Source organism: Cyprinodon tularosa, unplaced genomic scaffold (assembly GCF_016077235.1).
Source record: "Cyprinodon tularosa strain WSP-4 unplaced genomic scaffold, ASM1607723v1 ctg313, whole genome shotgun sequence".
Taxonomy (NCBI): Eukaryota; Metazoa; Chordata; class Actinopteri; order Cyprinodontiformes; family Cyprinodontidae; genus Cyprinodon; species Cyprinodon tularosa.
The window spans coordinates 1,237,162-1,262,899 of record NW_024039023.1 but is presented as its reverse complement, the minus strand read 5'-3'; the positions used below and the strand labels follow the sequence as shown (position 1 = coordinate 1,262,899).

The following is a 25,738-nucleotide window of genomic DNA, read 5'->3' as shown; positions in this document are numbered from 1 at the left end:
CTGAGATTAACGTCAGAATTTTGAGATTAAAGTCAGAATTCTGAGAAAAAAGTCAGAATTCTGAGATTAAAGTCAGAATTCTGACTCTTTTCTCATATTATACTGAAATAAAATTCGAAAATCAGTTAACTTTTTTTTTCAGTGGCTCTAATGCTCTACCGTATCATGTAAAAAAAAATAAAATTTTATTGAAACAATTTAGCCAATCACTAGCATAGAAAAAAAAAACTAAACGTGATTCGAACGTGACGTGATGACGTGACATTCACGCTCCCAACAGGAGCGTCGGAGGAAGCTGTGCGATGAATGAGATGAGAGGCTGACAGAGGGCAGAGGGGTGGATGATGATGATGATGAATTTGATGAAGGAGCAGAATGATCAAGCCAACGAAGAATCAACGTCGTAGCTTCTACTCATCTACAAGCCTGCTTTAGAGAAACGCAGAAACAAATATTCCTCTGCGCGGATGTTGGAGTTTATGTCAACGTAAAGAGAAAACGAGCTTCTTTTTAATCCCAGAGGAGGAAAAACCCCGAAGAGGAAAGCAAATGTCTTTTGTATCATCTCCAGAAGCAGCAGAGAGGATGGAGAACCGTCCGAGAGGAAGATGTCTGTCACCTCCGATCTGCGGTCAATGCATCAGAGGGAGTGAAACTCAATAATATTTATCCCTGGGAAGCTTTTTTAGTTTATAATTTAATGGAAGGTCGGACTTTGGTTGAAAGTAAGCGAGTCAAACTTGCATTTAGGAATTGATACAGGTTGTTTAAATGGGAATGGGGATGTAATCCCTCTTTTTTTGGTTTAAATATTCCACTTCTTGCAAGATTTCACACCAGCTACTTATTTACAAACAAGCTAAAATTGAGGCTTGTTTATTTTTTAACGCTTCACCAGCATTTATCGTCGAGACTTTCAGTATTTTTTCAACTTTCAGCTAAAAAACAGCTAATAGTGGTATAAAGCAGGCTCCCTCTGCTGTCAGTCTTCTCCAGTTTGGCTCCATAATCCTTGAAAGGCGAGCGGTTTGTTTTTATTGTCGGCTAACGGTAGCAGCAGCTAACGGCCGTTAGCGCTGCCGCTGTTCGGTTCGGTCATCATCATGCACCGACACGTTCCGCTCCCGACGAGACCAGCCGGAAAGGATGAGCCCAAGGGCATAACAGCTCAGCCAGACCTGTCTGAGTGAGAGCGGCTCCGCAGAGCCGGTCCAAACCCACAGCGGAGCGGCTTTATCCCGGGAGGAAGGGAGGGAGGATCAACACCAGCAGCAACCAGAGAGACCACACACTGGATTATTCTCCCACCCATCTTGGAACCCAAACCCAGCAGAAATGGGGTATGTAACCGGCAGCACACGCAACGAAAACCTGTAAAAACCCACTCAGCCTGATTCTTCAGTTACTGAAATTCATCTGCTAGCATGCTACTCCCAGCTAACTCCACATGAAAGGTTCCTGTTGGTGTGAAAGGTTCCTGTAGGTGTGAAAGGTTCCTGTCAATGTGAAAGGTTCCTGTCAATGTGAAAGGTTCCTGCCAGTGTGAAAGGTTCCTGTCAATGTGAAAGGTTCCTGCCAGTGTGAAAGGTTCCTGTCAATGTGAAAGGATCCTGCCAGTGTGAAAGGTTCCTGTAAATGTGAAAGGTTCTTGTCGGTGTGAAAGGTTCCTGTCGGTGTAAACGGTTCCTGTCGGTGTGAAAGGTTCCTGTCAATATGAAAGGTTCCTGTCAATGTGAAAGGTTCCTGTCAATGTGAAAGGTTCCTGCTGGTGTGAAAGGTTCCTGCTGGTGTGAAAGGTTCCTGTAGGTGTGAAAGGTTCCTGTCAATGTGAAAGGTTCCTGCCAGTGTGAAAGGTTCCTGTCAATGTGAAAGGTTCCTGCCAGTGTGAAAGGTTCCTGTCAATGTGAAAGGTTCCTGCCAGTGTGAAAGGTTCCTGTCAATGTGAAAGGTTCTTGTCGGTGTGAAAGGTTCCTGTCAAAGTGAATGGTTCCTGTCAGTGTGAAAGGTTATTGTCAACGTGAATGGTTCCTGTCGGTGTGAAAGGTTCCTGTCGGTGTGAAAGGTTCCTGTCAATATGAAAGGTTCCTGTCAATGTGAAAGGTTCCTGCTGGTGTGAAAGGTTCCTGCTGGTGTGAAAGGTTCCTGTCAATTTGAAAGGTTCCTGTCAATGTGAAAGGTTCCTGTCGGTGTAAACGGTTCCTGTCGGTGTGAAAGGTTCCTGTCAATGTGAAAGGTTCCTGCTGGTGTGAAAGGTTCCTGCTGGTGTGAAAGGTTCCTGTAGGTGTGAAAGGTTCCTGTCAATGTGAAAGGTTCCTGCCAGTGTGAAAGGTTCCTGTCAATGTGAAAGGTTCCTGCCAGTGTGAAAGGTTCCTGTCAATGTGAAAGGTTCCTGCCAGTGTGAAAGGTTCCTGTCAATGTGAAAGGTTCTTGTCGGTGTGAAAGGTTCCTGTCAAAGTGAATGGTTCCTGTCAGTGTGAAAGGTTATTGTCAACGTGAATGGTTCCTGTCGGTGTGAAAGGTTCCTGTCGGTGTGAAAGGTTCCTGTCAATATGAAAGGTTCCTGTCAATGTGAAAGGTTCCTGCTGGTGTGAAAGGTTCCTGCTGGTGTGAAAGGTTCCTGTCAATTTGAAAGGTTCCTGTCAATGTGAAAGGTTCCTGTCGGTGTAAACGGTTCCTGTCGGTGTGAAAGGTTCCTGTCAATGTGAAAGGTTCCTGCTGGTGTGAAAGGTTCCTGTCAATGTGAAAGGTTCCTGTCAATGTGAAAGGTTCCTGTCGGTGTAAACGGTTCCTGTCGGTGTGAAAGGTTCCTGTCAATGTGAAAGGTTCCTGCTGGTGTGAAAGGTCAGGCATTCTTCCAGCATCTTTTCATTTGTTCTGCATCTCACAAACGTTCTTCTTTGTGATCCAAACACCTCAAACTTGGATTCATCCGTCCACAACACTTTTTCCAGTTTTCCTCCGTCCAATGTCTGTGTTCTTTTGCCCATCTTAATCTTTTTCTTTTATAGGCCAGTCTCAGATATGGCTTTTTCTTTGCCACTCTGCCCTGAAGCCCAGAATCCCTCAGCCGCCCCATCACTGTAGATGTTGACACTGGTGTTTTGCGGGTACTATTTAATGAAGATGCCGGTTGGGGACCTGTGAGGCGTCTGTTTCTCAAACTAGAGACTAATGTACTTATCTTCTTGCTCAGTTGTGCAACGCGGCCTCCCAATTCTTTTTCTACTCTGGTTAGAGCCTGTTTGTGCTGTCCTCTGAAGGGAGTAGTACACACCGTTGTAGGAAATCTTCAATTTCTAGCAATTTCTCATATGGAATAGCCTTCATTTCTAAGAACAAGAATAGAGTGTCGAGTTTCAAATGAAAGTTCTCTTTTTCTGGCCATTTTGAGCGTTTACTTGACCCCACAAATGTGATGCTCCAGAAACTCAATCTGCTCAAAGGAAGGTCAGTTTTGTAGCTTCTGTAATGAGCTAAACTGTTTTCAGATGTGTGAACATGATTGCACAAGGGTTTTCTAATCATCAATTAGCCTTCTGAGCCAATGAGCAAACACATTTTACCATTAGAACACTGGAGTGATAGTTGCTGGAAATGGGCCTCTATACACCTATGCAGATATTGCACCAAAAAACAGACATTTGCAGGTAGAATAGTTATTTACCACATTAGCAATGTATAGAGTGTATTTCTTTAAAGTTAAGACTAGTTTAAAGTTATCTTCATTGAAAAGTACAGTGCTTTTCCTTCAAAAATAAGAACATTCAATGTGACCCCAAACTTCTAAATGTATGTGTGTGTGTGTGTGTGTGTGTGTGTGTGTGTGTGTGTGTGTGTGTGTGTGTGTGTGTGTGTGTGTGTGTGTGTGTGTATGTGTATATATATATTAGGGATGGGACGATTTATAAAAACCGTCAGAATCGTTCGGTTCGACTGTCTCGGTTCGGTTCGCGTGTTTCGTTCGGTTCATTTGCTGCTCCTTTTTCTCATAGAGGAAGCGATTACACTCCAGAGCAGAAGGTGGCGGTACTGCGACCAAAGCCAACCACCAGTAGTAAACAAGAAGAAGAAGAAGCGAAGCAGCTTAGCCGGGTGAAGCAGAAAAAAATCAGTTGTTGTGGAGAATTGTGTCGGAATGGCGAGTGGGAAAGAACTGGAGTTGGAAGACGCGCCAGCAGCACTTTATAGGTCTGCTGTATGGGAGCGCTTTGCATTTAGAGTGACCTACGATGACGGCGGAAAGAAAGTTATGGATAAAAGTGCAACAGTGTGCAAGCATTGTGCAACACTTTTTGTTTATGCTAACAGCAACATGTCATGCTAACCGCCCCGCTGCGCTCCAGACCGGCTGCTCAAAGCAAAGCCTACAGCCCCCGCTGTGGCTTCGTCCGCTCCCCTCTGAGTTCCTTGGAGATGGTAGAGAGCATGTAACCTGACAACAGCCAGATGCATGTGGGGGAGCGAGACATGAGCGAGACATGCATCTGGCTGTTGTCAGGTTAGAGAGCATGCGCCAGATGATTAAATTCAAAGCAGCAAAGCATACGGAAATGATCCAGGGTTTCCGCGGATCATTAAAAATAATTACAATCCATTATTTTTGGGGGGATTTTTTCCTTAATTTCATAATTTTTTATGGAATTTCGGTTTAGCAATCAACATATACCGAATCGAACCGAAAACCGTGACCAGAAACCGTGAATCGAACCGAACCGTGGATTTTGTGAATCGTTCCACCCCTAATATATATATATATATATATATATATATATATATATATATATATATATATATATATATATATATATATATATATATATATATGCCCAATTTCTCTGTATTTTTTGTGCAGTCTTTATCTTGCAACCGCTTAAAGACAAAAACACAGAAATATACATGCATGTATTAAAATCAAATGGTCTTAAAGTCTAAGATGTAGGGCAAGTGTGAAGGAAAATGTGATTTAAGACTACACCTTGAAAGTGAAAGCTGTGAGGTTTTCACATCCAAAAATGTATTCGTTGATTGGTCAACGGGGCATTTTGGTGTAAAAGAATTCAAATGAATTGCATGTAATGCATGCTCTGATATTAGCTGCTATTTGGTTTTGTTTTTCTGACCTCTTGTTCCCTCCAACATGTCAATATTATGGATAGACACATGCATGAAGTATTGATATATTTCGTCCGGCAGGACAGGCAAAGAGAGAGTCCTGATGAGGCACAAACTCTTCACAATATCCCAGTAATGAATATTACTTCTTTCCAAGTTATCTATTTTGGTTCACTTTAAATAAAAGCATGCTGATGGCAGCAGGCGCTCATCAAATCGCCCTAAAGAGGCCATCTATTGGCCCTTTAGATTACAGAAGCTGTAACCCAGTAAGCCACTGTCTCCAGGGTAACACATGTTACGCCTTAAATGGTATACCTTCAAAAAAAACAAGTGTATCCTTTAATTATATGTCACATGCATCGCAGAAGGCGAGCCGCAGAACCTGCAGATGTTTGGCGATTCTTCTGATCAAGAGCGACCTACTTCTCGCTCCAGATGAAAGCAGATGATGTGGCGTGTGATTGGTTTGTTGTCATATTGTGCTCGGAGGAGGAGAGTGAACTGCTAACCTCTTTATCCTCATTAAATCTCAAGGCCAGCAGTTATAATCCAGCCAACAATCAGTTCCTCAAGCACAGAAAAAGAGCCTTTCTCAAACATGCCTGCGTGTAACCCTTAATTAAGAACACACGTGTTTCTTTCCTTCTTTGTAGTCGTAGTAGTTTGCAGCACACTGGGCATGCAGAATATCCGAGGGTTTAATTTGGCAGGATGGTGTTACAGCATGAACAATGTCACATTCTTATGATTCATTGTATATTTCGGTGTCAACCAATTTGATGATTTGTTTTACAGACTAGAGTTTTAGAAAGAAGGCGGATTTGTCTGAAAAATAAATTGTTTCCCCAATCACTATAGATTTAGACTGATTAAATTGCAAAACCAGGATTTTCCCCTAAAGATATCAGTGTTACGTTATCTCGGCATGAAGAATCCCAAACATTTTAATAAGGCTTTTATTGCACTAAGCTTTTTTTTTTTTTTTTCCTTTTTTTTTTTTTTTATAAATCTTTTTATTAGATTTTAACGTCAAAATACAAAATGTGCAAAAATATATGAACAAGATATGTAGACTTTTTTTCCTATAACAGAACCGAACATAAGTCGTACAGTACACATGGATAAGCCTTCCCAAATAGTGAGAGAGAAAAAAAAAAGAAAAAAAAAAGGGGGGGGGGAAGGATTTAAGAAAAAAAGTGCATCAATGGGTATTAATGACAGAATAAATAATTTGATAAATAGTATGATAATGCAAGTAGAAAGGTCAGGCAAAAGCAAAACTTAGTTGGGCACCATACGGGACGGCAATGTCTGAATAAAATCAAAAAACGGTTGCCAAATCTTTAAAAATTTAGCTGTGGAACCTCGTAGGGTAAATTTAATCTTATCAAGTTTACTAAAGTGCAAAGCATCTTTAATCCAGATTTCAAATGAGGGAGGTAAAGCTGATTTCCAGCACAGCAATATTCTACGCCTCGCCAACAGAGTGAGAAATGAAACCAGATCAGCCTTAAGTCTTGACAAAGAAACCGTCTCAGAAAGTACACCAAACAATGCAGTTAAGGGATCAGGCTGGATGGACATATGAACTACTTCAGACAAGGCTGCAAAAATGTTTGTCCAATATTGCTTTAGTGATGGGCATGACCAAAACATATGGATCAGTGAGGCAGGTGTTTGATGGCAACGATCGCACTCCGGGCTAACGTTTGGGTATATTTTAGAAAGCCTGGCCTTAGTCCAGTGAGTGCGATGCAGGACCCTACACTGAATTAGTCCATGTCTGGCACACAGTGACGAACCATGTACACGGTAAAGGATTTTATCCCACAAGTCATCTGAAAACAGAAAACCCAAGTCCTCCTCTCATGCCGCTTTGATTGAGAGAATTGGGGACTCACGAAAACAGCACAATCTCTCATACAAACATGAAATAAGACCCTTTTTCGGTGGGGGAGGTGACAAAAGTATATCCAAATCATTCACAGGAGGTTTAGAGGGAAAGAGAGAAGTTTTTTCCTTAACATAACTTCGGACCTGTAGGTAACGAAAAAAGTGGCTCTTTGGGAGGTCAAATTTTGCAGAAAGCTGATCGAAGGAGACGAATATACCCTCCTCATAGAGGTCACCAAAGCTTTTGATACCATGAGAGAACCAAACAGAGAAAGCACTATCCATCATAGAGGGCCGGAATAAAGGGTTCTTAAAGATAGGAGATTGTAAAGAAAAAAAGTTTAATTTAAAATAGCGGCGGAACTGAAACCAAATTTTCAGAGTCACCCTCACCATTTTGTTGTTTGGAATTTCAGCACCTGATAGCAATTTGGGAGCATAAACTAAAGCAGACAAGGACAATCGTATACAGGCTGAGGCTTCCAAATCCAACCAAGCCGGGGCACTGTCAAAATCATTTGCCTTTAACCAATAATTAAGAATTCTAATATTGGATGCCCAATAATAAAACATAAAGTCCGGCCATGCCATTCCACCCACACTTTTTGGTCTCCCAAGATATGATTTACGAATTCTAGAGGGTTTATGATCCCAAATAAATCTAGTGATGATTTGGTCCAGTTTGTTAAAGAAAGAAACGGGGATAAAAACAGGGACACACTGAAAGAGAAAAGAAAACTTGGGAAGCACGTTCATTTTAATCGTATTAATTCTCCCAGCAACAGATAAATGAAGCAAAGACCATCTATCTAGGTCTTGTTTGACCCTGTCCACCAACGGCTCAAAGTTAAATTTTAAAAGTTCGCAAAATTTACTTTTGACCTTAACCCCTAAATAAGTAAAACCATCAAGGGCAACCCTAAATGGGAGAGAAGCAAGTGAATATTTTCGAGCCACCGAATTCAATGGAAAAATTTCACTTTTGCCAAGGTTTAGTTTATAGCCAGAGACGCGGCTAAATTGGTCAAGAGTTGAAAGTACAATAGGGACTGAAGAGGCTGGTTTAGAAATATAGAGAAGCAAGTCGTCGGCGTACAAGGAAAGCGGTTGTTCAAGGCCTGATCTTGTGACCCCACTTAAATGTATATTGGATCTAAGTGAGATGGCCAATGGCTCTATAGCTATTGCAAAAAGTAATGGGGACATGGGACACCCCTGTCTAGTGCCTCTGAAAAGAGGAAAGTATTTAGAATAAATGGAATTTGTTTTGACAGAGGCAAGCGGGGAGGTGTATAAGAGCTTTATCCATGAAATAAACTTATTACCAAATCCAAAACGTCGAAGTACATAAAAAAGGTAACCCCACTCCACTCTGTCAAACGCCTTCTCCGCATCCAGACTAATCACAAATTCAGCTTCACAAGAATCTGTGGGGTTATAGAGCACATTAAATAACCGTCTAACATTGGAGAAGGCATATCTCCCCTTAATAAATCCAGTCTGGTCAGGACTGATCAAAGAAGGCAAGACAGTTTCTAAACGGAGGGCTAAAAGTTTGGCGAGAATTTTATAGTCAACATTTAAAAGGGAAATTGGGCGATAGGAGCCACAAGATAGAGGATCTTTATCCTTCTTCAGGATCACAGAAATAGAAGCCTGTAATAAGGATGGTGGGAGAGTTCCAGTTTCAAATGAGTGCCTAAACATGTTCAGCAGGAGGGGAGCCAATTTAAGACTGAATTTTTTATAAAATTCGACAGGAAATCCATCCTGTCCTGGGCATTTTGAACTTTGCATAATATTAAGAGCACGTAGAACTTCTTTTACTGTCAAGGGCTCTTCCATTTTAAGACTATACGTTCGGTCTAATACAGGAAAAACAAGGTTATCACAGAAAGAGTCCAGAGACAAAATATCAAATGGACATTCAGACACGTATAATGACGAATAAAATTCTTGGAACTGGTTATTAATTATTTGTGGATCCGAAGAAATGCCATTGTGAGTTTTGATCCGTGGGATAAAATGTTTTGTTGACGCGTTACGAAGTTGGTGAGAAAGTAATTTACTGGCCTTGTCACCATATTCATATTGGGCGTGCTGCGACTTCAAAAGCATTTCCTCCACTTGTACTGATGCCAATCGGTCAAATTCTGCCTGTAAAGACAACCTAACATTGTATGCCTCGGGTGAAGGGGAAGCTGCGTATAGTTCATCCAACTGTAGAATTCGAGTTGTAAGTTCTGACAACTTTGCCTTTCTCTGTTTAGTTTCGAAACTACTGTAGGATATAATCTGTCCTCGTATAAAAGCCTTAAAAGTCTCCCACAAGAGAGAGGGTGATGTACCTGGAGTATCATTTGTAGCAATGAAGAAGTCTATTTTTGAAGTAACAAAGGCAACAAACTTATCATCCGACAGCAGATGTGTGTTTAAGCGCCAAGGAACAACAGAAGGAGAACCACCTCCCAACACCAGGTCCAATGTCACAGGAGCATGATCTGAAATTACAATGGCATTGTGAGAACAAGACCGGATATGCGGTATCAGACGGCTGTCCAAAAGAATGTAATCAATACGAGTGTATGTATGGTGAACTGGGGAGAAAAATGTATATTCTTTACGAGTAGGGTTAAGAAAGCGCCAGGCATCAATAACTGAGAATTCTTTAAGAAAATTATTAACAACTTTGGAAGAATGTGATTGTCTGTTAATATTGTTTGATGACCGGTCCAAAGGGCCCAGCCAACAGTTCAAATCGCCAGCCAAGATAAGAAAATGTGAAGATAAATCTGGAATCTTGGTGAAAAAGGAATTAAAAAAATTATAATCGTCCCAATTCGGTGCGTACACATTAGCCAAAACTAATTTTGTATTAAAGATGCTCCCACAAACAATAATGTATCTACCATTAGGATCAGTAATAATGTTAGAAGACACAAATGGTACTGATTTGTGAATTAAAATAGCAGCACCTCGAGATTTTCCTTGAAAAGTTAAATGATACATTTGGCCAACCCAGCCCTTCCGGACTCTAGAATGATCTGAAATTTTCAAGTGGGTTTCTTGTAAAAAAACAATTTGAGCACCCAAATGCTGTAAGTGATGGAGCACTTTACTCCTTTTAATGGGTTGATTTACACCCTTACAATTCCAGCTACAAAACTTGAAAACCTGACCCTTTAGTAAATTTTCACGATTAGATTGTGACATCCATCAATCTGTGTAAAGGATGACCCATTGATAGCACTTAAAGACCAAATAACATATAAAAAAACAGTACGACAAAACAAGAACATTAGAACTTACCCCTGATTGCTGAAGCATCTTCCCAAACAAGATGCGCGCATACCCCCTTTTGCTAACTACTAGATACCTCTTCCCAAGCATCCACGGACCCAGTAGAACTCAAGCTCCCACCAGTGCAAAGCAGGAACAAAAATAAATGGGTCAAATTATATTATCTAATTAAGTGTATAAATATATATGCATCTACACACCCATGCATACACAGAAATATAAATAAACCAATAAATTATATATAGGAAATAAATCAGTAATAAGGATAGAAAGAAAAAAAAAAACAAGGGGGGGGGGGGATTTTAATAAAATATAAGTAGTATAATAGTATAAAAATAGAATTAAACAAAAATAAATAAAAGATCGTAAATAAGATAAGAAAATGATTAGAATCCAATATGTATAAAAAATAAAAAATAAATAAAAATAAATAATAAAAAAATTAAATAAAAAAAGGGAGAGAAAAAAAAAAGAAAAACCCCCTGCAGTTAGGTTACCGTTTCACGGATATAAATCAGAAATAACGAACATCAGCCTCAAACCAAATCACAGTTATTAGTCAGAAGGAGCACCCCCTCCCAGTTTCTTAATAAAGTCTGTGGCAGCTTAGGGGTCGGAAAACTTGCGCACAGTTCCATTTGGCAGTGTGATTCTTAACTCAGCAGGATAGAACAGGCCAAACTTAACACCAGGGCACGAGTGTAGGAGACGTTTGGCATTCCCAAACTGTGAGCGTTTTTTGGCCACTGATGACATAAAGTCTGGAAAGATAAAAATTTTCCTGCCCTGATAGAGAAGATGTGCAGCAGCTCCTGCCCGGCGCAGAATCAGTTCCTTCACATGAAAATAATGCACTCTGATGATAATTGGTCGAGGTGGAGCTCCTTCTTTAGGTTTTTCCCTGCTAGACCTGTGAGCCCGGTCCAGAAGCGGCACATCCTCCAATCCCAAAAGGTCACGCAGAAGCTGTGAGATGAATTCTCTAGGGCTGGGCAGTTCCAGTCCTTCAGCCAGCCCGATGAGACGAATATTATTACGCCTTGATCTTCCCTCCAGATCCTCACATTTAGCCTTTAGATGTTTAACTTCCTCTGTTAAAACAGATACGGAGGACTGCAGGGAGGACAAATCATCACTGCAAGTGGTAGCAGAGACCTCGAGCTCTTTGATTGTGGCTCCCTGAGTTTCAACAAGAGACTGGATGGAGTTTATATTAGCATTAAGCTCAGCCTTTACGGAATTAATTTCTGACCTTAATGTGAGAGTAAGAGAGTTGATCCTCGAATCGAAAGTATCACAAATGTCTTGCTTCAGACCCTGCAGTGCTTTGGTGAATGTTGCCTCACTGAGCGGTGTATCTGATCCACGCTCGTCGCTCCCCAGCGGCGTCTCATCCATCCGGAGCGCGCCCGATCCGGAGCTCGTCTCAGCGGCAGTACGTCTCTGACGAGATCCCTTAGTCTCCCTCTTGTCCATTTTACAAGAGTCGCAGTACTTTAAAACAGAAAATGGTCCCAAACAGTACCGAAGAAAGTTGGCGGAAACGATGACGTCACGGTCCAGCGACACGGGCGAGCGCAACCAGTAATTAGCTTTAGCACAATGAACCGTCCAAGGATGGAAACCACTCTTTTATGCTCACCCGTGCCCGCAGTAATATCAGTCCTAGTGCCACCGTGCAGGGGATAAGGGATCAACCCGAAAGTGACAGACCAGTCCGTTTAGGGCCCGGGTCGAGCGCTATGAAGCTAGTGCACGCTGGCTAGGTCCGAGGCGGTGACCGCGGCCTGCTACGAAAAGTTATTGAAGCAAACGACTTAGCGACCAAAAAAGGTGTCAAATGAACCAGGGATTAGAAGCGCACCATTATATACATATGCGAGGCTGATTTATAAATAGGGGTGTACTTTAAAATAAATGTTTTGTCCCTGCTTTTGCGGAGCCTCAAGAAGCACGTCTTCACTCCATGGTGTTCCTCCGCCCCCTCATTGCACTAAGCTTTAAAAATAGCTGATAACTTCTACTTGCATTTGTCTTTATTGATTCATGTTTTTTATAACCGATATTGTTATAAACATACCCCCTTCTATCCTGCACATACACTATTAGCCCTGTTTCCATCCAACTGAAACGCGAGTTTTAAGTGAATTCATTAAAATTTTGGGGGAAAAAAATGTTCTCATTTGGTTTGAAGCGAGCAAGCAAAGCATATTGTTATATGTCGACACTAACATCACGTCGTCACTTATGGCTTTATTAAACAGAAAGTGGAGGCTGCAATCTAGCACAGATCAGTGATGGAGGAAAGCTAATGAATGTGTTGCTATTAAGGGAAGTTGATAATACTAGGGGTGAGTATTGGCATTAGTGTTGCGATACGATACCTGTCACAATAACATGTTGACACTAGGGCTGGGTAAAAAAAATGATTTAATCGATTTTGAACCGATTCCTTTAAATTTTTGCAAAATCGATGTCTAGGGAATGAGATTGATTCATTTTATAGTGACTCGCATGACGTTCACATTCAAATGAGCAGGAAAGATGCTCTCAAGATTACTTCAAGCCAGACAGCTGCAAATATAGCCAATAGGTTGACTGAAGACATAATAAAATTGGAGCTGAGCAGCAAACACCCTGTAGTTCTTACAGACAACGTTGCAAATATGGTTTGTGCAGTGGAGATAATGCAGCTCATTCATTTCGTCTGTGTCACGTCCGTTTGCTCAAGTGAGGCTTCACTTTTTCACTTTTCACAAACAAGTTTGCACTTTTGAGACACTTTTGTTCACATCTCATGTTTAAACTGTTTGATTTACAAGTTTGCACTTTGTGTTTAATGTGACAGGAAAAAATAAAATACATGAGTATTTTGAAACACAGTTGAACCACTTTCATTATTGTAAAAACAGATTGAATCGAAATGAATTGATCTAGAACTTTACAATCCCACTTTGTCTGCACTGACGAATATTCATTGACTTCATCATGCTAAAGCCTTGAAGTGATTCCAATGGCAGGGCGGACTGAATTATTTCTTGATTATATGAATTAAATGAATGATAAGCTAACTATGTTTGGAGAAATAAAAATAACAGGATGGGATACTAATTAAAAAAAGTAAAATATATTTTGAAATGATCTTCACTAGATTTGCCAGTAACTACAGACTGCTGTAGTTGGTTACAGACGTTATACGCAACACTTGCCTTCAATTCCAAACATCTATTGCAGAACAGGACGGGTCATTGAAGAATGCTGTATATGCTTTATAAAAATGTATGGTTACTTAAGGTTGCATAATTTTTTACACCTTTTCTCATAAACTCTTTAATAAAAGATATGCTTAAAAAATGTATTGACGTCTAAAAATAAGACTTAAGCATCTATCCTTTCCTCCAGCTTTGGGCACCTCTCTAAGAGATGACTGTATATTTGTTTTTTTTAACCTTCATGTACGCAGTGCTTGCTCTGCATGTGCTTGTGGTTGGAGCTGCTGCTGCGGAGCAGCATATGGGAGTTTGCCTGCAGGATCAGCCTTGCCAGGCGCCTGCTGTCTCCCTCTGCGAGTGGGTAAACTGACAGGGACACCGGGACGGAGAGGCTGCGATGAACTTTGAGGATGTGCACGGCTCAGGACCGGCCCCTCCATCACGTGGGCAGTTGCCATGACAACATGGCATCAGTGAAGTTGGTCATATGTGGTTAAAATTCCTGTGAAGCCGCAACTCTGTTTAATCTTGGAAAGTCAGATTTGGTTTTTTTTTCCATCAGAGAAAGATGGGTAGTCTGTGCATTTTTTGCAGTTTTGTAAAGGTTTTTATTTGTTTTTTTTTTAAATTGGATTCAATTAATATTAGTCTCTTTCAATTTTCTAGTTCCAAATTTAGATGAGACAAAAGTTGTTTTCTTTGAATTAGAGCATGTTAGAAAAAAACTTAGTTTAGCTGTAGATTGGTCGTCAGTAATAAAGTAAAGCCAGCTGTTTTATCTTTATCTATGAAATAGCAATGAACAAATAGTCAAATTAGTAAAACCAACAGGTTTGCGTGACTTCATTCTTTCACCTTTATATTACCATCATAAAAAATATCCTACAGAAAGAAAAACTTCAATCAGTTTTTACTGTCAGAATAAAGTATAATAACCTAAAGTAAAAGCTTTTTATTTTATCTAAATCACTGCAGCAAGAGCAGCAAAAGTTAAATACCTAAATCATCATCATTATTCTGATATATAATCCATGTTATTCCTGTTTTAAATGAAGAATAATAATAAATCTCCACATTATAGCAGAGGCCTGATTGTTCCCTATGTTCCCAACTTCCAGCTTCTTTTTTACATTTTATTGTCATTACACTGTCATAAGTACAGAGCAACGAAATTCACTCTCTGCCCTTAAACCCATCACCTTGGGGAGCAATTGGCTGCCATTGTGCGGTCTCCAGGGAGCATGCGTCTTGCTCAGAGAGCCAGAGTGGCAGTCTGTGGGAGTGGGGCTTGAACTCAGAACCACAGGATTCCAAGCTCTAAGCCCTAACCATTAGGCCACTACTCCCCTAACAGAGGAGACTGTAGAATTTCTAAAAGTAGAATGGGAGGCAGATGTTTCAGTTATCAGCTCATCTTTTTTTTTTTTGTGAGGCACATACCTTGTCAACTTTTAAAACTAGGCCTTAAGTTTTACTTTTAAATAAAGCTTGATAAGGTTATCCTGAGCTATTTGCATAATGCTTCTATAGCTCTAGGCCACTGGGGAACATACAGACCAACTTTCCTCTCTCTGCTACATTCTTCTAATAGTCTCCAATTATATGGCATTTCTAGGGCTGAATTTAACCCTTATTCTGCAAATAAATTAATCCATGGAATATTTTTTTCGGTTATTTGATTAATAATAGGATAGCAAAGGGTTCCTTAAACTTTTTATGAGATTAAGGCAAGGTTGGACGACAGTGGCATTGGATGTACTGTAGGAGTTTGCCCTGAAATCGAAGGATTGGCGGTTCAAGCCCCGACTCTGACTTTCAGTGTCGTTGTGTCCTTGGGCAAGACACTTCACCTGTGTTGTCTACTGATGGTGGTCAGAGGGCCCGGTGGCGCCAGTGTAAGGCAGCCCCGCTTCTGTCAATGAGCCCCAGGGCAGCTGTGGCTACAATGTAGCTTGCCATCATCAGTGTGTGAGTGAATGGGGGAATGAATGTGGTGTAAAGCACTTTGGTCAAGTCTCCTGACTTGAATAAAGGCGCTATATAAGTACATGCCATTTACCATTAAACCAGGTGAAACTAAAAATGTTCCACTTGAGGAGTTCTGGGTAGATCATACTGCCAGACAAAAACATTTTTAATCTAAAATACTAAATGTTTACATAATTTTTTTAATTTACATTTCACAGTGGGTTGTTCTGTAAGCTAAAGACTCGTTTTAGAGTCTCTACACTATTTAATGAGTAATCTATTACTAAATTAGTTGACAGTTATTTCAATAATCGATTAATCACGATTAATCCGGTTAATTGTTTCAGCTCTAGCCATTCAATTGAAGTTTGTTTTCCTCATAGAAGGTACATCTAGCCTGGTATTTTGTTTAATGCCACCTTCTTCAGCAATCAGCTGAGCTACTGCTTCTAATCCCTGCAAGTTATTTTCGTATAAATAATACTCTTGACCCTGTCATTCTTTCTGGCCCTGTCATTCTATGTTTAACCTCATCTTTCTATTTTTAACGCTGGCTTTCTGTTTTAACCTCATCTTTCTGTATTTACATCTTTCTGTTTCAACCCTGTCTTTCCATTTTTAACCCCGTCTTTGTTTTTTAACCCCATCTTTCTAATTTTAACCCTGTCTTTCTCTGTTTAACCCTGTCTTTCTGTTTTTAACTCTCTTTGTTTTAAACCCTCTTACTATTTTAACCCTGTCTTTCTATGTTTAATGTAATGTAAATTCCTTTATTGTTCCACAATGGTCACTTAGCCTGACATAGTCCTACTCAATTCTAGTCAGAATATGAGTCTGATGCTGCTCCATAGAGCTGTGATTATGGGGCGTGTTTCGAACGAACCAGGGAAAAAAATGCCTCTGCACTCAATTGGATAGCCCTACAACCAATAAGAGCAACGGAGTGCGTGACGTATGTTAAGCGACGCATAGTTGTTGTCAACAAAAATCAAAGCGTGCAGTTGCACGCCTAGAATAAGAAGATGAGCCTTGATCGCGTTTCTTTGTTCCTCTTTTAAAATTAATTTGCTGTCGATATCTTCTAGAACAGACCTAATAGCAGAATCTACGCACCTCAACTCTCCAGCGGCAGCCATTGTCACCCAAGCGCGCTTTGGTCACGTGGTTGATTACGTTACTGTTGATCATCTGTCCATCACCGTATAAAGCCCGCCCTGACAATTTGATTGGCCCGCCAGATATTGTGCAAGCATACTCGCGCTACTGTTTAACAATGCCAGACCGAACTTCCCGACCTCAAACGTTGTGGGCGGGACTAAGTTCGGAATGGCATCCAGGCTAGCATTCACTCTCTGTATTGACCAATCCCCTTGGGGAGAAGTTTAACCCTGTCTTTCTATTGTTAACCCTGTCTGAGCTCATAGCTCATCATTTACCTAAATGGAGCCTTTCACTCCTTTAAAAAAAAAATAATTTCCATAGAATGTAGTCATAATTAAGTGACTGTTTTTCTTTTTATCTTAAATTTTTGTTGGCCGTGGCAAATAGCAGCTCTTGTTGATTCGGGACCTGTTGGATTTTTCTTCATGTTAAAAGTGTAGTTTATCTTTTTATGCTCTCCTCGTGCATCTTCAGTATGACCTCTGGTTAGCTCAATATAATAACCATCCACTTTCTTTTAGGTGGAGTGATTGTTGGGATTCTGTTGGGCTCCTTTGAATGTCAAATTGGCATAACTAGGTGGACAAACTGAAATGTGTTTATTTAACTCTTTCTATAATTGGATTGAATCGAGAATATCTTTCTGTACATACATTAGATCAGTTTGTTTCTCTTAACCGCTTGAGATATAACAGCAGATGGTTTGTGGATATAACTATATGCATAGATCGACGTAGTTCACTGCTTCTGTCTCATTGGATGCAGATTTTTAGTCTCCTCTTAGTTGATCAGGGATCTTCAACGACGGAGAGTGTTTTTGCCGGCTGTATTTGGAGAATTGCTGAGCTGATAAGCTTTGCAGTCAGATTCCTGTCAAAGCACTCGTCATGAGACTTCAATACCCCAGCAAGCTTCATTGTAAAAAGGGATTATGGGCTAACATCCACCACGCTCACCCATAGAGATGCACACAAAACGGGAACTGAGTTTCATCTAGGTCATAATGGCAGACTAACCATTTATGGTCGCATTTAAAAAATTAATAAATAAAATAAATGTTTCTCATAATATAGTTACAGTTGGCAACAATGCAAAAGCACCCCCCTCAATCTATTTTCCAGGTGTCAATTGGCTCAATAATCATGTTAGACATATTGACAAGCTGTGGTGCCTCCAGCCTGTTTCTGTCAATGTCATTCCAGCGTACATCCCCATCCTTTTATCACATCTTTCCAATTAACCGTCTGTCTTTAAGTAACGTCTGCCAGGGCTCGCTCTGCTTACTTAATTAAAGGCACACTATGCAACATTTTTCAGTTAATTAATGTGTTCCATAACGTTTTGGATGATTAAATGAGTCATTTCAGGTTGAACAAAGGTATTCTCGGCCGCCCTGGTGGTCTGTGGGGGAAATACTGCACTTGCAATTGCAGGAGCACCGACCCGCACCCACGGGCTCAGAAGTCTCGTGAGAGTCAGTCTTGCTTTACGGCGAGAACTGCTACACGCCCCCAGTTAAAAGCATGCTCGTTGCTAGCACAGTGGCAATCTTTGTGCAGTGCTGCATTCACACCAGACGCAGCAAAAGCAGCAAAATCGCGTCTGCTGCTTCATTTTTGCTGCTTGTACCTGTTAGTTCTGACGCGCGGCTGAAGCAGCTTTGCTGCACTGGCTGCGCGGTGCAAAAAGTGTGTCTGACGCGCGTTGGGCGGAGCTTCACTATCCTTTCTCTGCCTTGCAGCTATATTTGCTGTGATCAGTGGGAATAAAGTAGTTTTAATATGTGTTTAAGTGAAAAAATACACCTGAAAACGTAATCAGTGCAGTCAGTTCATCCAGATTACAATCCTGCCTCCCAATGTTATTTCTGTCGGAGCCGCTCAGACCCCCACATACCAGCGGTGCGCCGACAGTAGGAAACCCTTCATCAGCAGCCTCTGGCCGGGTCGCCTCCTCGCGGTTCACCGCGGCAGCTGGTAGGTGTTTTTCATCTAAATAATCCAAACTGCATATTCTGCCGGCAGATTTCTGCATTTTAAGTTAATTTAGGTGTCAATAAACTGTTTAAGAGGAGTGATCATCAGCGCTGTGTCTCTCTCCCTGCGTCAGATGCTTAGCCCGACGCCTGACGCGCTGCTTCAGCTGCTCAGACGTGCTGCGCCTGCTGCTCAAAACGCGCCGCGGGACCTTTTGCTCCACCTTGACGCGCGTCAACCATTGACTTTGCATGTAAACTCGCTGCTTCTGTCGCGCCAGCTACGTCCAGTGTGAACGCAGCATTAGTCATTCGCTGCTAAGCTCAAAACAACCGCGCCTGGCTTGACGGAGAAACCAGGAGAACAGCTGTGCATATTTACGACAGTGCACTTTTACTTTCGCCCTCTGGGGGGAGCCTCGCTGGAAAATCAACACCGGTTGCATAGTGTACCTTTAACTCGCTAAAACGAGATGAGAGATTCCCAGTTACGGGAACAGTGGCTAGATCCCGGAGGAGTCATGGGACACTCCCAGCCAAGCATTTATCACTTCTCCTAGAAGCATAGCAGACAGACATCCTTGTGACTTGCAACCTTCTTTCAAAGATCCTGTTAACAGCAGGCTAAATACCCACCACTCCATCAATTTTGGTCTCATTTTTAGCTGATTATTTTCCACTTTTGCGCAGAAACTGAAAGCAGATCTCACCTATTGCTCTTTCTGTGTAACTCTTATCGGTGTTGGTATTTTGCATGTTGATATGATCATATCTGTGTGAGCTACAGCTATCAGCATGGTAAGCAAAGCACGGGTAGAAGTCACTCCTTACATTACTTTGTCGCTGGCTCTGCCGGCGCCAACCTTGTTGAGTCAGTCCGCTGGAATCAGAATCTATCAGATGCATTTGCATAACATTTTCACAGTATGACTTGACACTTTGTCTTTAGATTAACTGTTTGTTCCCGTGTCATGAAAACTGCGTTTCTCACCTGTTGTAGAATTTCAAGATAAGTAGGTAAAACCTGCACATCTGGGCTATCTAAAACAAAAACCTGTTAATTTGCATCAGTTGGACAAATAAACAGGCAGTGATCTGTTTGGATAAGATTCAATTTCGCACCTACATTAAGCAGACCTTTGAATTATTTGCAAGTGCTGCAGGCAAGAAGCAGAGTTATGTATTATTGATCGTCATGATCAGGGTCCCTGGATAAACTCTGCTTGTCAGAGCAGCGGCGCTGCAATCTGCAAAGCCAGTTTGCTATTTACTTGCACCGCTTGCAAACCTGTAATTAGGATTGTGCACATTGTTTTATCCATCTGGCATTCTGATTAAAAGAGAGGCTGCTTAAAGAGCTGGCATGTTGAGTGGTCGATGGTCCCTGGACCTCTGAGGTCTCAACTTACGGATTTACTCTTAAGTTCATTGATGTTTTGACTCCATATTGAAAAACAAGGTGGATTTGCATGTTAGATTTGCATCTCAGTGACCAAACCAACAAAATATGAATACAAACCTATAAGTATATATTTGTTTAATTTTTCATGCTTTCAAACATTAAGAAAAACATAGACTAACGGACATTTTTTTTTTTTTACTGTTGTCTTCTTGGTTTTCCGTTTTTATTGAGTTCTTGGTTGGGTTCTTTGGTGACAGAAATTCTATCTGTCTCAAACTGAGCTGATAAGTGGATTGATGACACACGTACACATTTCTTTATTTTTATATCTTGCAATAAAAAAAAATTTAAACTTGAAAAAAACATCAAGTTTAGACCAAAAGCAGTTGTGCATCACCATGATCACAACTGGTGAAACTGTCTGAAGTACAGCAAAACTTCCTCTTTCCGGCAGGTTTCTCTCTCCATTATTAGAAACAATTTAGTGTGTTAATAATCAGTGTGTTTTTCTCATATTATTCATACTATTCAAAGACAATTTTATATTTACCTTTTCCACTCTGGGTGTAAAGCAATCAGCCTTTGATTGTGAGGGATCCGGAAAAATGCTTGCCTTTTCCTGAAATTAGGGCTGCAACTAAAGATTATTTTGCAAAGTGATTAATCTGTAATTATTTTTTCAATTGATAATCTGATAGCCAGAGTTTACTTAAATAAGATTTGTTTTTTGTTTTTTTAGGAAATTAAACCTGGTTAAAGTAAAACTTTTTCACTTGAGGAGTTCTGCATATAGACCATATTGGCAGAAGTAAACTTTTTTTTTTTATCTTGAATGCAAAGTGTTTATATATTTTTTCACAATGTTGGTTTTGCTACTTTAAATGGGTTGGTCTTTTAGCTAAAGGGATGTTTTTTAATGATTAATCAAGTACTAAATCAGTTTACGAATATTTCAATAATCGCTGAATCATGATCAATCCGATTGTTTAATCCCTACTGAAAACCTTATTTTTTAGCTGTATTCAGCTTTAAAATATAACCACATGCTACATAACATCTTAGTTGGACAAAGGAAGGCTCAGCTAACAGAACATTAAGCAGTTTTTTTCTTCAAACATTTTTACTAAGTTGACATTTTGGAACAACTAATAGTGATTTAACTGCAGCCTAACAAAATGAATCTATGTCTCTTAGCAGCAATAAAACATGAACATGTATGACGACTTGTTCAAACATCAGTTTTTGCCTTTAGAAATGTATAGAAAATGTTATATCCTGGCAAAAAAGGAAAATGAATCAAAACAAAAGCAGCGTTACTGTTCTAGAGTCATTGGCTTTTAATCCAAAGCTTTGTGAGCTTTTCATCCATAGCTTTGCCTGGAAGTCATCCAGTGGCAGCTGATCTCTGTATGTTAGCACAGGTTGCTTCCAGGTCACCTTAGGCATCTCTGCCTGAGTGCACAGGCTGCCGGTCAGGCCTGGCACAAACTCATTCACACATATGAGATGGAACAATATGACCCAAAGCAGTTTTTTTCTCTTTTTTTATGTTTTCAGATGCAGCGCTGCATTTTGCAGAACCTCCGTTAGGGCTGCAAGGTTAAAAAAGAGCTCTGCTGATATGAAGGTCTGCTCTGTTTTAACAATTTAAACTTAGATGATTTATACTTTGGCTTGTTATTCTAACCCTTCCCTTTCTCTTCAGTAATCCTTAAAAAATTCGTAGAGATAAGCAGTAATCAAATGATAAATGATTCGATAACATGGATGCGAAATTAACCCGTTAATTTACAGCATCATCTTTAAACAGTTTGAACTTATCATATTTAAGCATTCAGTAGGTGATCTATGACTATAATTGGAAGAATTATGTTTTTTATTTAATTGACTGAAGCCTCCAAGAGTTTAGAAATAAGACGACTGTTTCATGTTTGAGTTGTTTTGTTAGATATCAGTGCAGAAAACTATGTTAGATGGGCAGATGATGTCGAATCATAAGCCCCGTTTACGCTACCCTTTTATAACCGTGCCGAGAACGGTCCGAGCACGGGGACCAAGATAACTGCTGTTATTGAACATGGCTAAACTGGACGATGCCAGACACAACCGAACTGGGCTAAATCTAATACTAGTCGCGGGTTTTCTGCCGTGTCTGGCTTTGCAATTCACAGATCTCTTCAAAACATGAACTTCTTCGCACCCTTTTAACAATAAATGACATCAAAAGATCGTGGTGCGACCTGGGAAGATGCCGAGACTGAAGCTCTCTGAAATTTGGGTAGAGGAAGCTATCCAGGCACATAGGTTCCTGAAAGTTATGGGCTCACTGATTTTGTTTGCATAATTCCCGCCTTAAGAGCTGTAGTATCGTGGACCACCAATAAGAGGTGAGGAACTGTGCTAGTGTGATGTGTAAACTGTTGTAAGGAACAGAGCTCAGCACGTTTAACTGATCTAAGCGCGGTCCGAACTCGGCACGGATTGGTTTAAGAGGGTTGTTGTAAATGGGGCGATATTGACTGCAGACTGAAACTGAGTAGAAATTATATCCTGACAGACTTTTTAAGATTAGCAATCATTATATCTTTATCAAAACAAATCAATATAACATCGTATTGTAATAAAGCCCCTATTATGGATGTTTATGCTCTCATCTTGCTTACAGTCATTTAAATAAACATTTAAACTTTTCAGAGATTTATACATTACAACTTCAAACCTAAGGTTTTGATTTGCCTTATAATAAAATCAAAGCATTTTCATGAAAACAAATCTGAAAAGTGTGGCATGCTTTTTTAGGGATGGTACTAAATCTGGTACTTGTATAAGTATTTGGTATTTAAACGCATCACTGTGACAGGGAGTAGAAGAGTAACCGTTTTTTCCATGTGGGACCTGAACATAGTTTAGGTACCAGATCTGGTCGGGCTCTGTGCCTGCTGGTGGCGTTAACATGATAACATAATGTGGCGTCAGTGCGATGAATCAGTAGGATCTGTAGTATTGGTGTCTAATGATAAATGAAGCTTCACCTGATGGATAACAAAACGGAAAAGATCTGTTTTGGCTGATCTAAGTAACTGTGGTATAAGGGGCAGACCTGGGAATCGCTCTGGTTAACTTTGCTGAGCAGCTAAAAGGTTAGCTTCTTTCAGCTCTGTCAGTTACTCAACTTAACCTACACGACTTTTAACTTCTTGTTAACAAGAACCATCTGATGTTCTCTAGCAGAATAACCACTGTTTTTCTTTGGCTAAAATCGTCACCAGTCATTTTTTGACATATTTTCTTGTCCTGCTCTCAGATCTTTATAAAATAAGTAATGAAACTGTTTATATCCTCTTATTAGATGGCACAGCTCAGTCTGTCTTGCAGTACTTGCCTTCAATATTGAGAATGATTGGTTTCTACTTTTGGCTCCCTGGTCACCAAAGGAAAGGAAAAGGAAGGTCATGATAAACACCAGAGATTTGTTTCTTCTGAAACTGATGCAGTGCAGTTTGTCTGACGAGCGTTGTCATATTGTGACATCATCAGCAGGGGGATCGCCCCTGAACACATTTGATACCTACAGCTCATGAACATGATGACATCAAAAAAGCTCCTACCGTATTTTCACGACCATAAGGCGCACCGGACTAAAAGGCGCAGTCTCAGTTATGTGTGCCATTTCTGTATTTAACACACACATAAGGCGCACCGGACTATAGGGCGCGTTTTTTATATACAGGTACATGTCCTCTCAGGTGGATTTTCCCACTTAAAAACATATTAAAACTACTTTGTTCCCACTGATCACAGCAAATAAAGCTGCAAGGTGTATTTATTACAAAGTATTATTCAAACCTGGGAACCGGCCGTGAGAGACACATCGCTGATGACACAGGGCTGTGATTACTCCTCTGATACAGTTTATTGACGCATAAATTAACTTAAAACATAGGCAGGATAATAATCTGGATGAACTGACTGCAATGATTAAATTTTCAGGTGGACTTTCTCACTTAAAAAGATTTAGATTATTTAGATGAAAAAACACCTGCCAAGGTGAGCCCGGATGCGCCGCGGCCCAGAGCCTGCTGTTGAATTAAGTTTTCAGGTAGAAAAATAGAGCTGGAGCAAAACTGAGTATGATTGTGCTTTATTCAAGTATTTATTACAGAGTATTAATCAAACCCCTCAAAGTCCTCATCCTCTGTTTCTGAATTAAACAGCTGCGCTAAATCCGACATGCCAGTTTCCCCTTCTTCTTCGTTTATTGACGCATAAATTAACTTAAAACATAGGCAGGATAATAATCTGGATGAACTGACTGCAATGATTAAATTTGCAGGTGGACTTTCTCACTTAAAAAGATTTAGATTATTTAGATGAAAAAACACCTGCGGAGGTGAGCCCGGATGCGCCGCGGCCCAGAGGCTGCTGTTGAATTAAGTTACGACGCCTTTTCATACCCCGTTGTGTGTATCGCTACAGTGCTGGTCCCCTTCTTCTCCACGGTGTGATTCATCGGGATGTCGAAAGTGAGCGGCACCTTGTCCATGTTGGTGATGTGGCTTGGCTGGATGACTTTGTCAGCGATGTGTTTGCTGCAGAAAGAGTGGAAGCTCGCCAGCTTTTCATCATAATCCGCCGGACGTCGCTGAGCAACTGTAGTCCTGGTCCGGATGGAAAAATTGCACCGTTTCATAAAACGGAAGCACCACGATGGACCTCCTTGAAAATTTTCAATTTTCATTTCTTCCGCCAGCTTTACTGCTTTTAGTCGAACAGTGACCGTTGAAACGCTGGTCCCACTCGTTCTTTGCTCCACGATCCACCGCTCGAGTCTTTTCTCCAACTCGGGCCACCTCGCCTTATGTCCGCGGAAACTCAGCTGCGTCTTCTTCACCAGTCGGAGTTCGTTTTCCAGCTTCCTCCACTTGCGAACCATCGATTCATTTATATTGAATTATCTCGCAGCTGCTCGATTTCCATGTTCCTCTGCGTAGCTGATAGCCTTCAGTTTAAACTGGGCTTCATAGGCGTGTCTCTTTGCCATTTCCAGGGTTGTTAAGACAACAATGTTCTGCATAAAGCACATACCTGTTCTTTTATACACAAGCCACGCCCACACTTCCCCCTTTAAGGTTCTCACATACTCATGGTGGTCTCAACAACGTCCGCAGATAGGGCGCACCGCACCATAGGGCGCACCCCACATTTTGAGGGGAAAAAAAGATGTTTAGGTGCGCTTTATAGTCGTGAAAATACGGTAATTAGTTTACAAACCTGCCATGGCTAAGATGAAGCGCTAAAGTGAAAGCTCCATTTTTTTCAAATGCGAAGCAGGTTACTCTTACTGTGACGCAAAAAGGAGCGCAAATGGCGGAAGCACTTCTAATCTGAGGAAGCGTCTGGTGAAGCACCTGATTTTCATGTTTTATTTTTTTAAAGCAACAAGGTTAAACATTTTTGACATAATCTGATAAAATTAGGGTTTTCTGCTTGTCTGAAACTTAGAGTAAACATGGACGTTCCTATTCTTCATTGCTCATGTACGGCAGCTATCGCCTCTATCAGCTATGACTGAAACACTCATTTTTCATTAAATATAAAATTGTTGAAGCACTAAAAATGAACAACTGACTAATCGTCACATAAACCGTTAAAAACTGTTAAAGTAATTAAGCTGCTGCTGTTGTGCATGGCAGCCATCTTGAATCCAGAAGT

The 25,738-nt window shown here is 40.7% G+C and overlaps 1 protein-coding gene across 1 annotated transcript in view; it reads left to right on the top strand.

Moving 5' to 3' along the window:
• Positions 1-272: 272 nt before the first annotated feature.
• The window catches only part of LOC119788269 (homer protein homolog 1-like), a 42,383-nt gene continuing 16,917 nt past the window's right edge, over positions 273-25,738 (top strand). Inside the window, exon 1 of the mRNA XM_038292494.1 lies at positions 273-1,340. Within this exon, the coding sequence (XP_038148422.1) occupies positions 1,336-1,340 (5 nt within the window). The 5' untranslated portion in view covers positions 273-1,335. The remainder of the gene's footprint in view (positions 1,341-25,738) is intronic.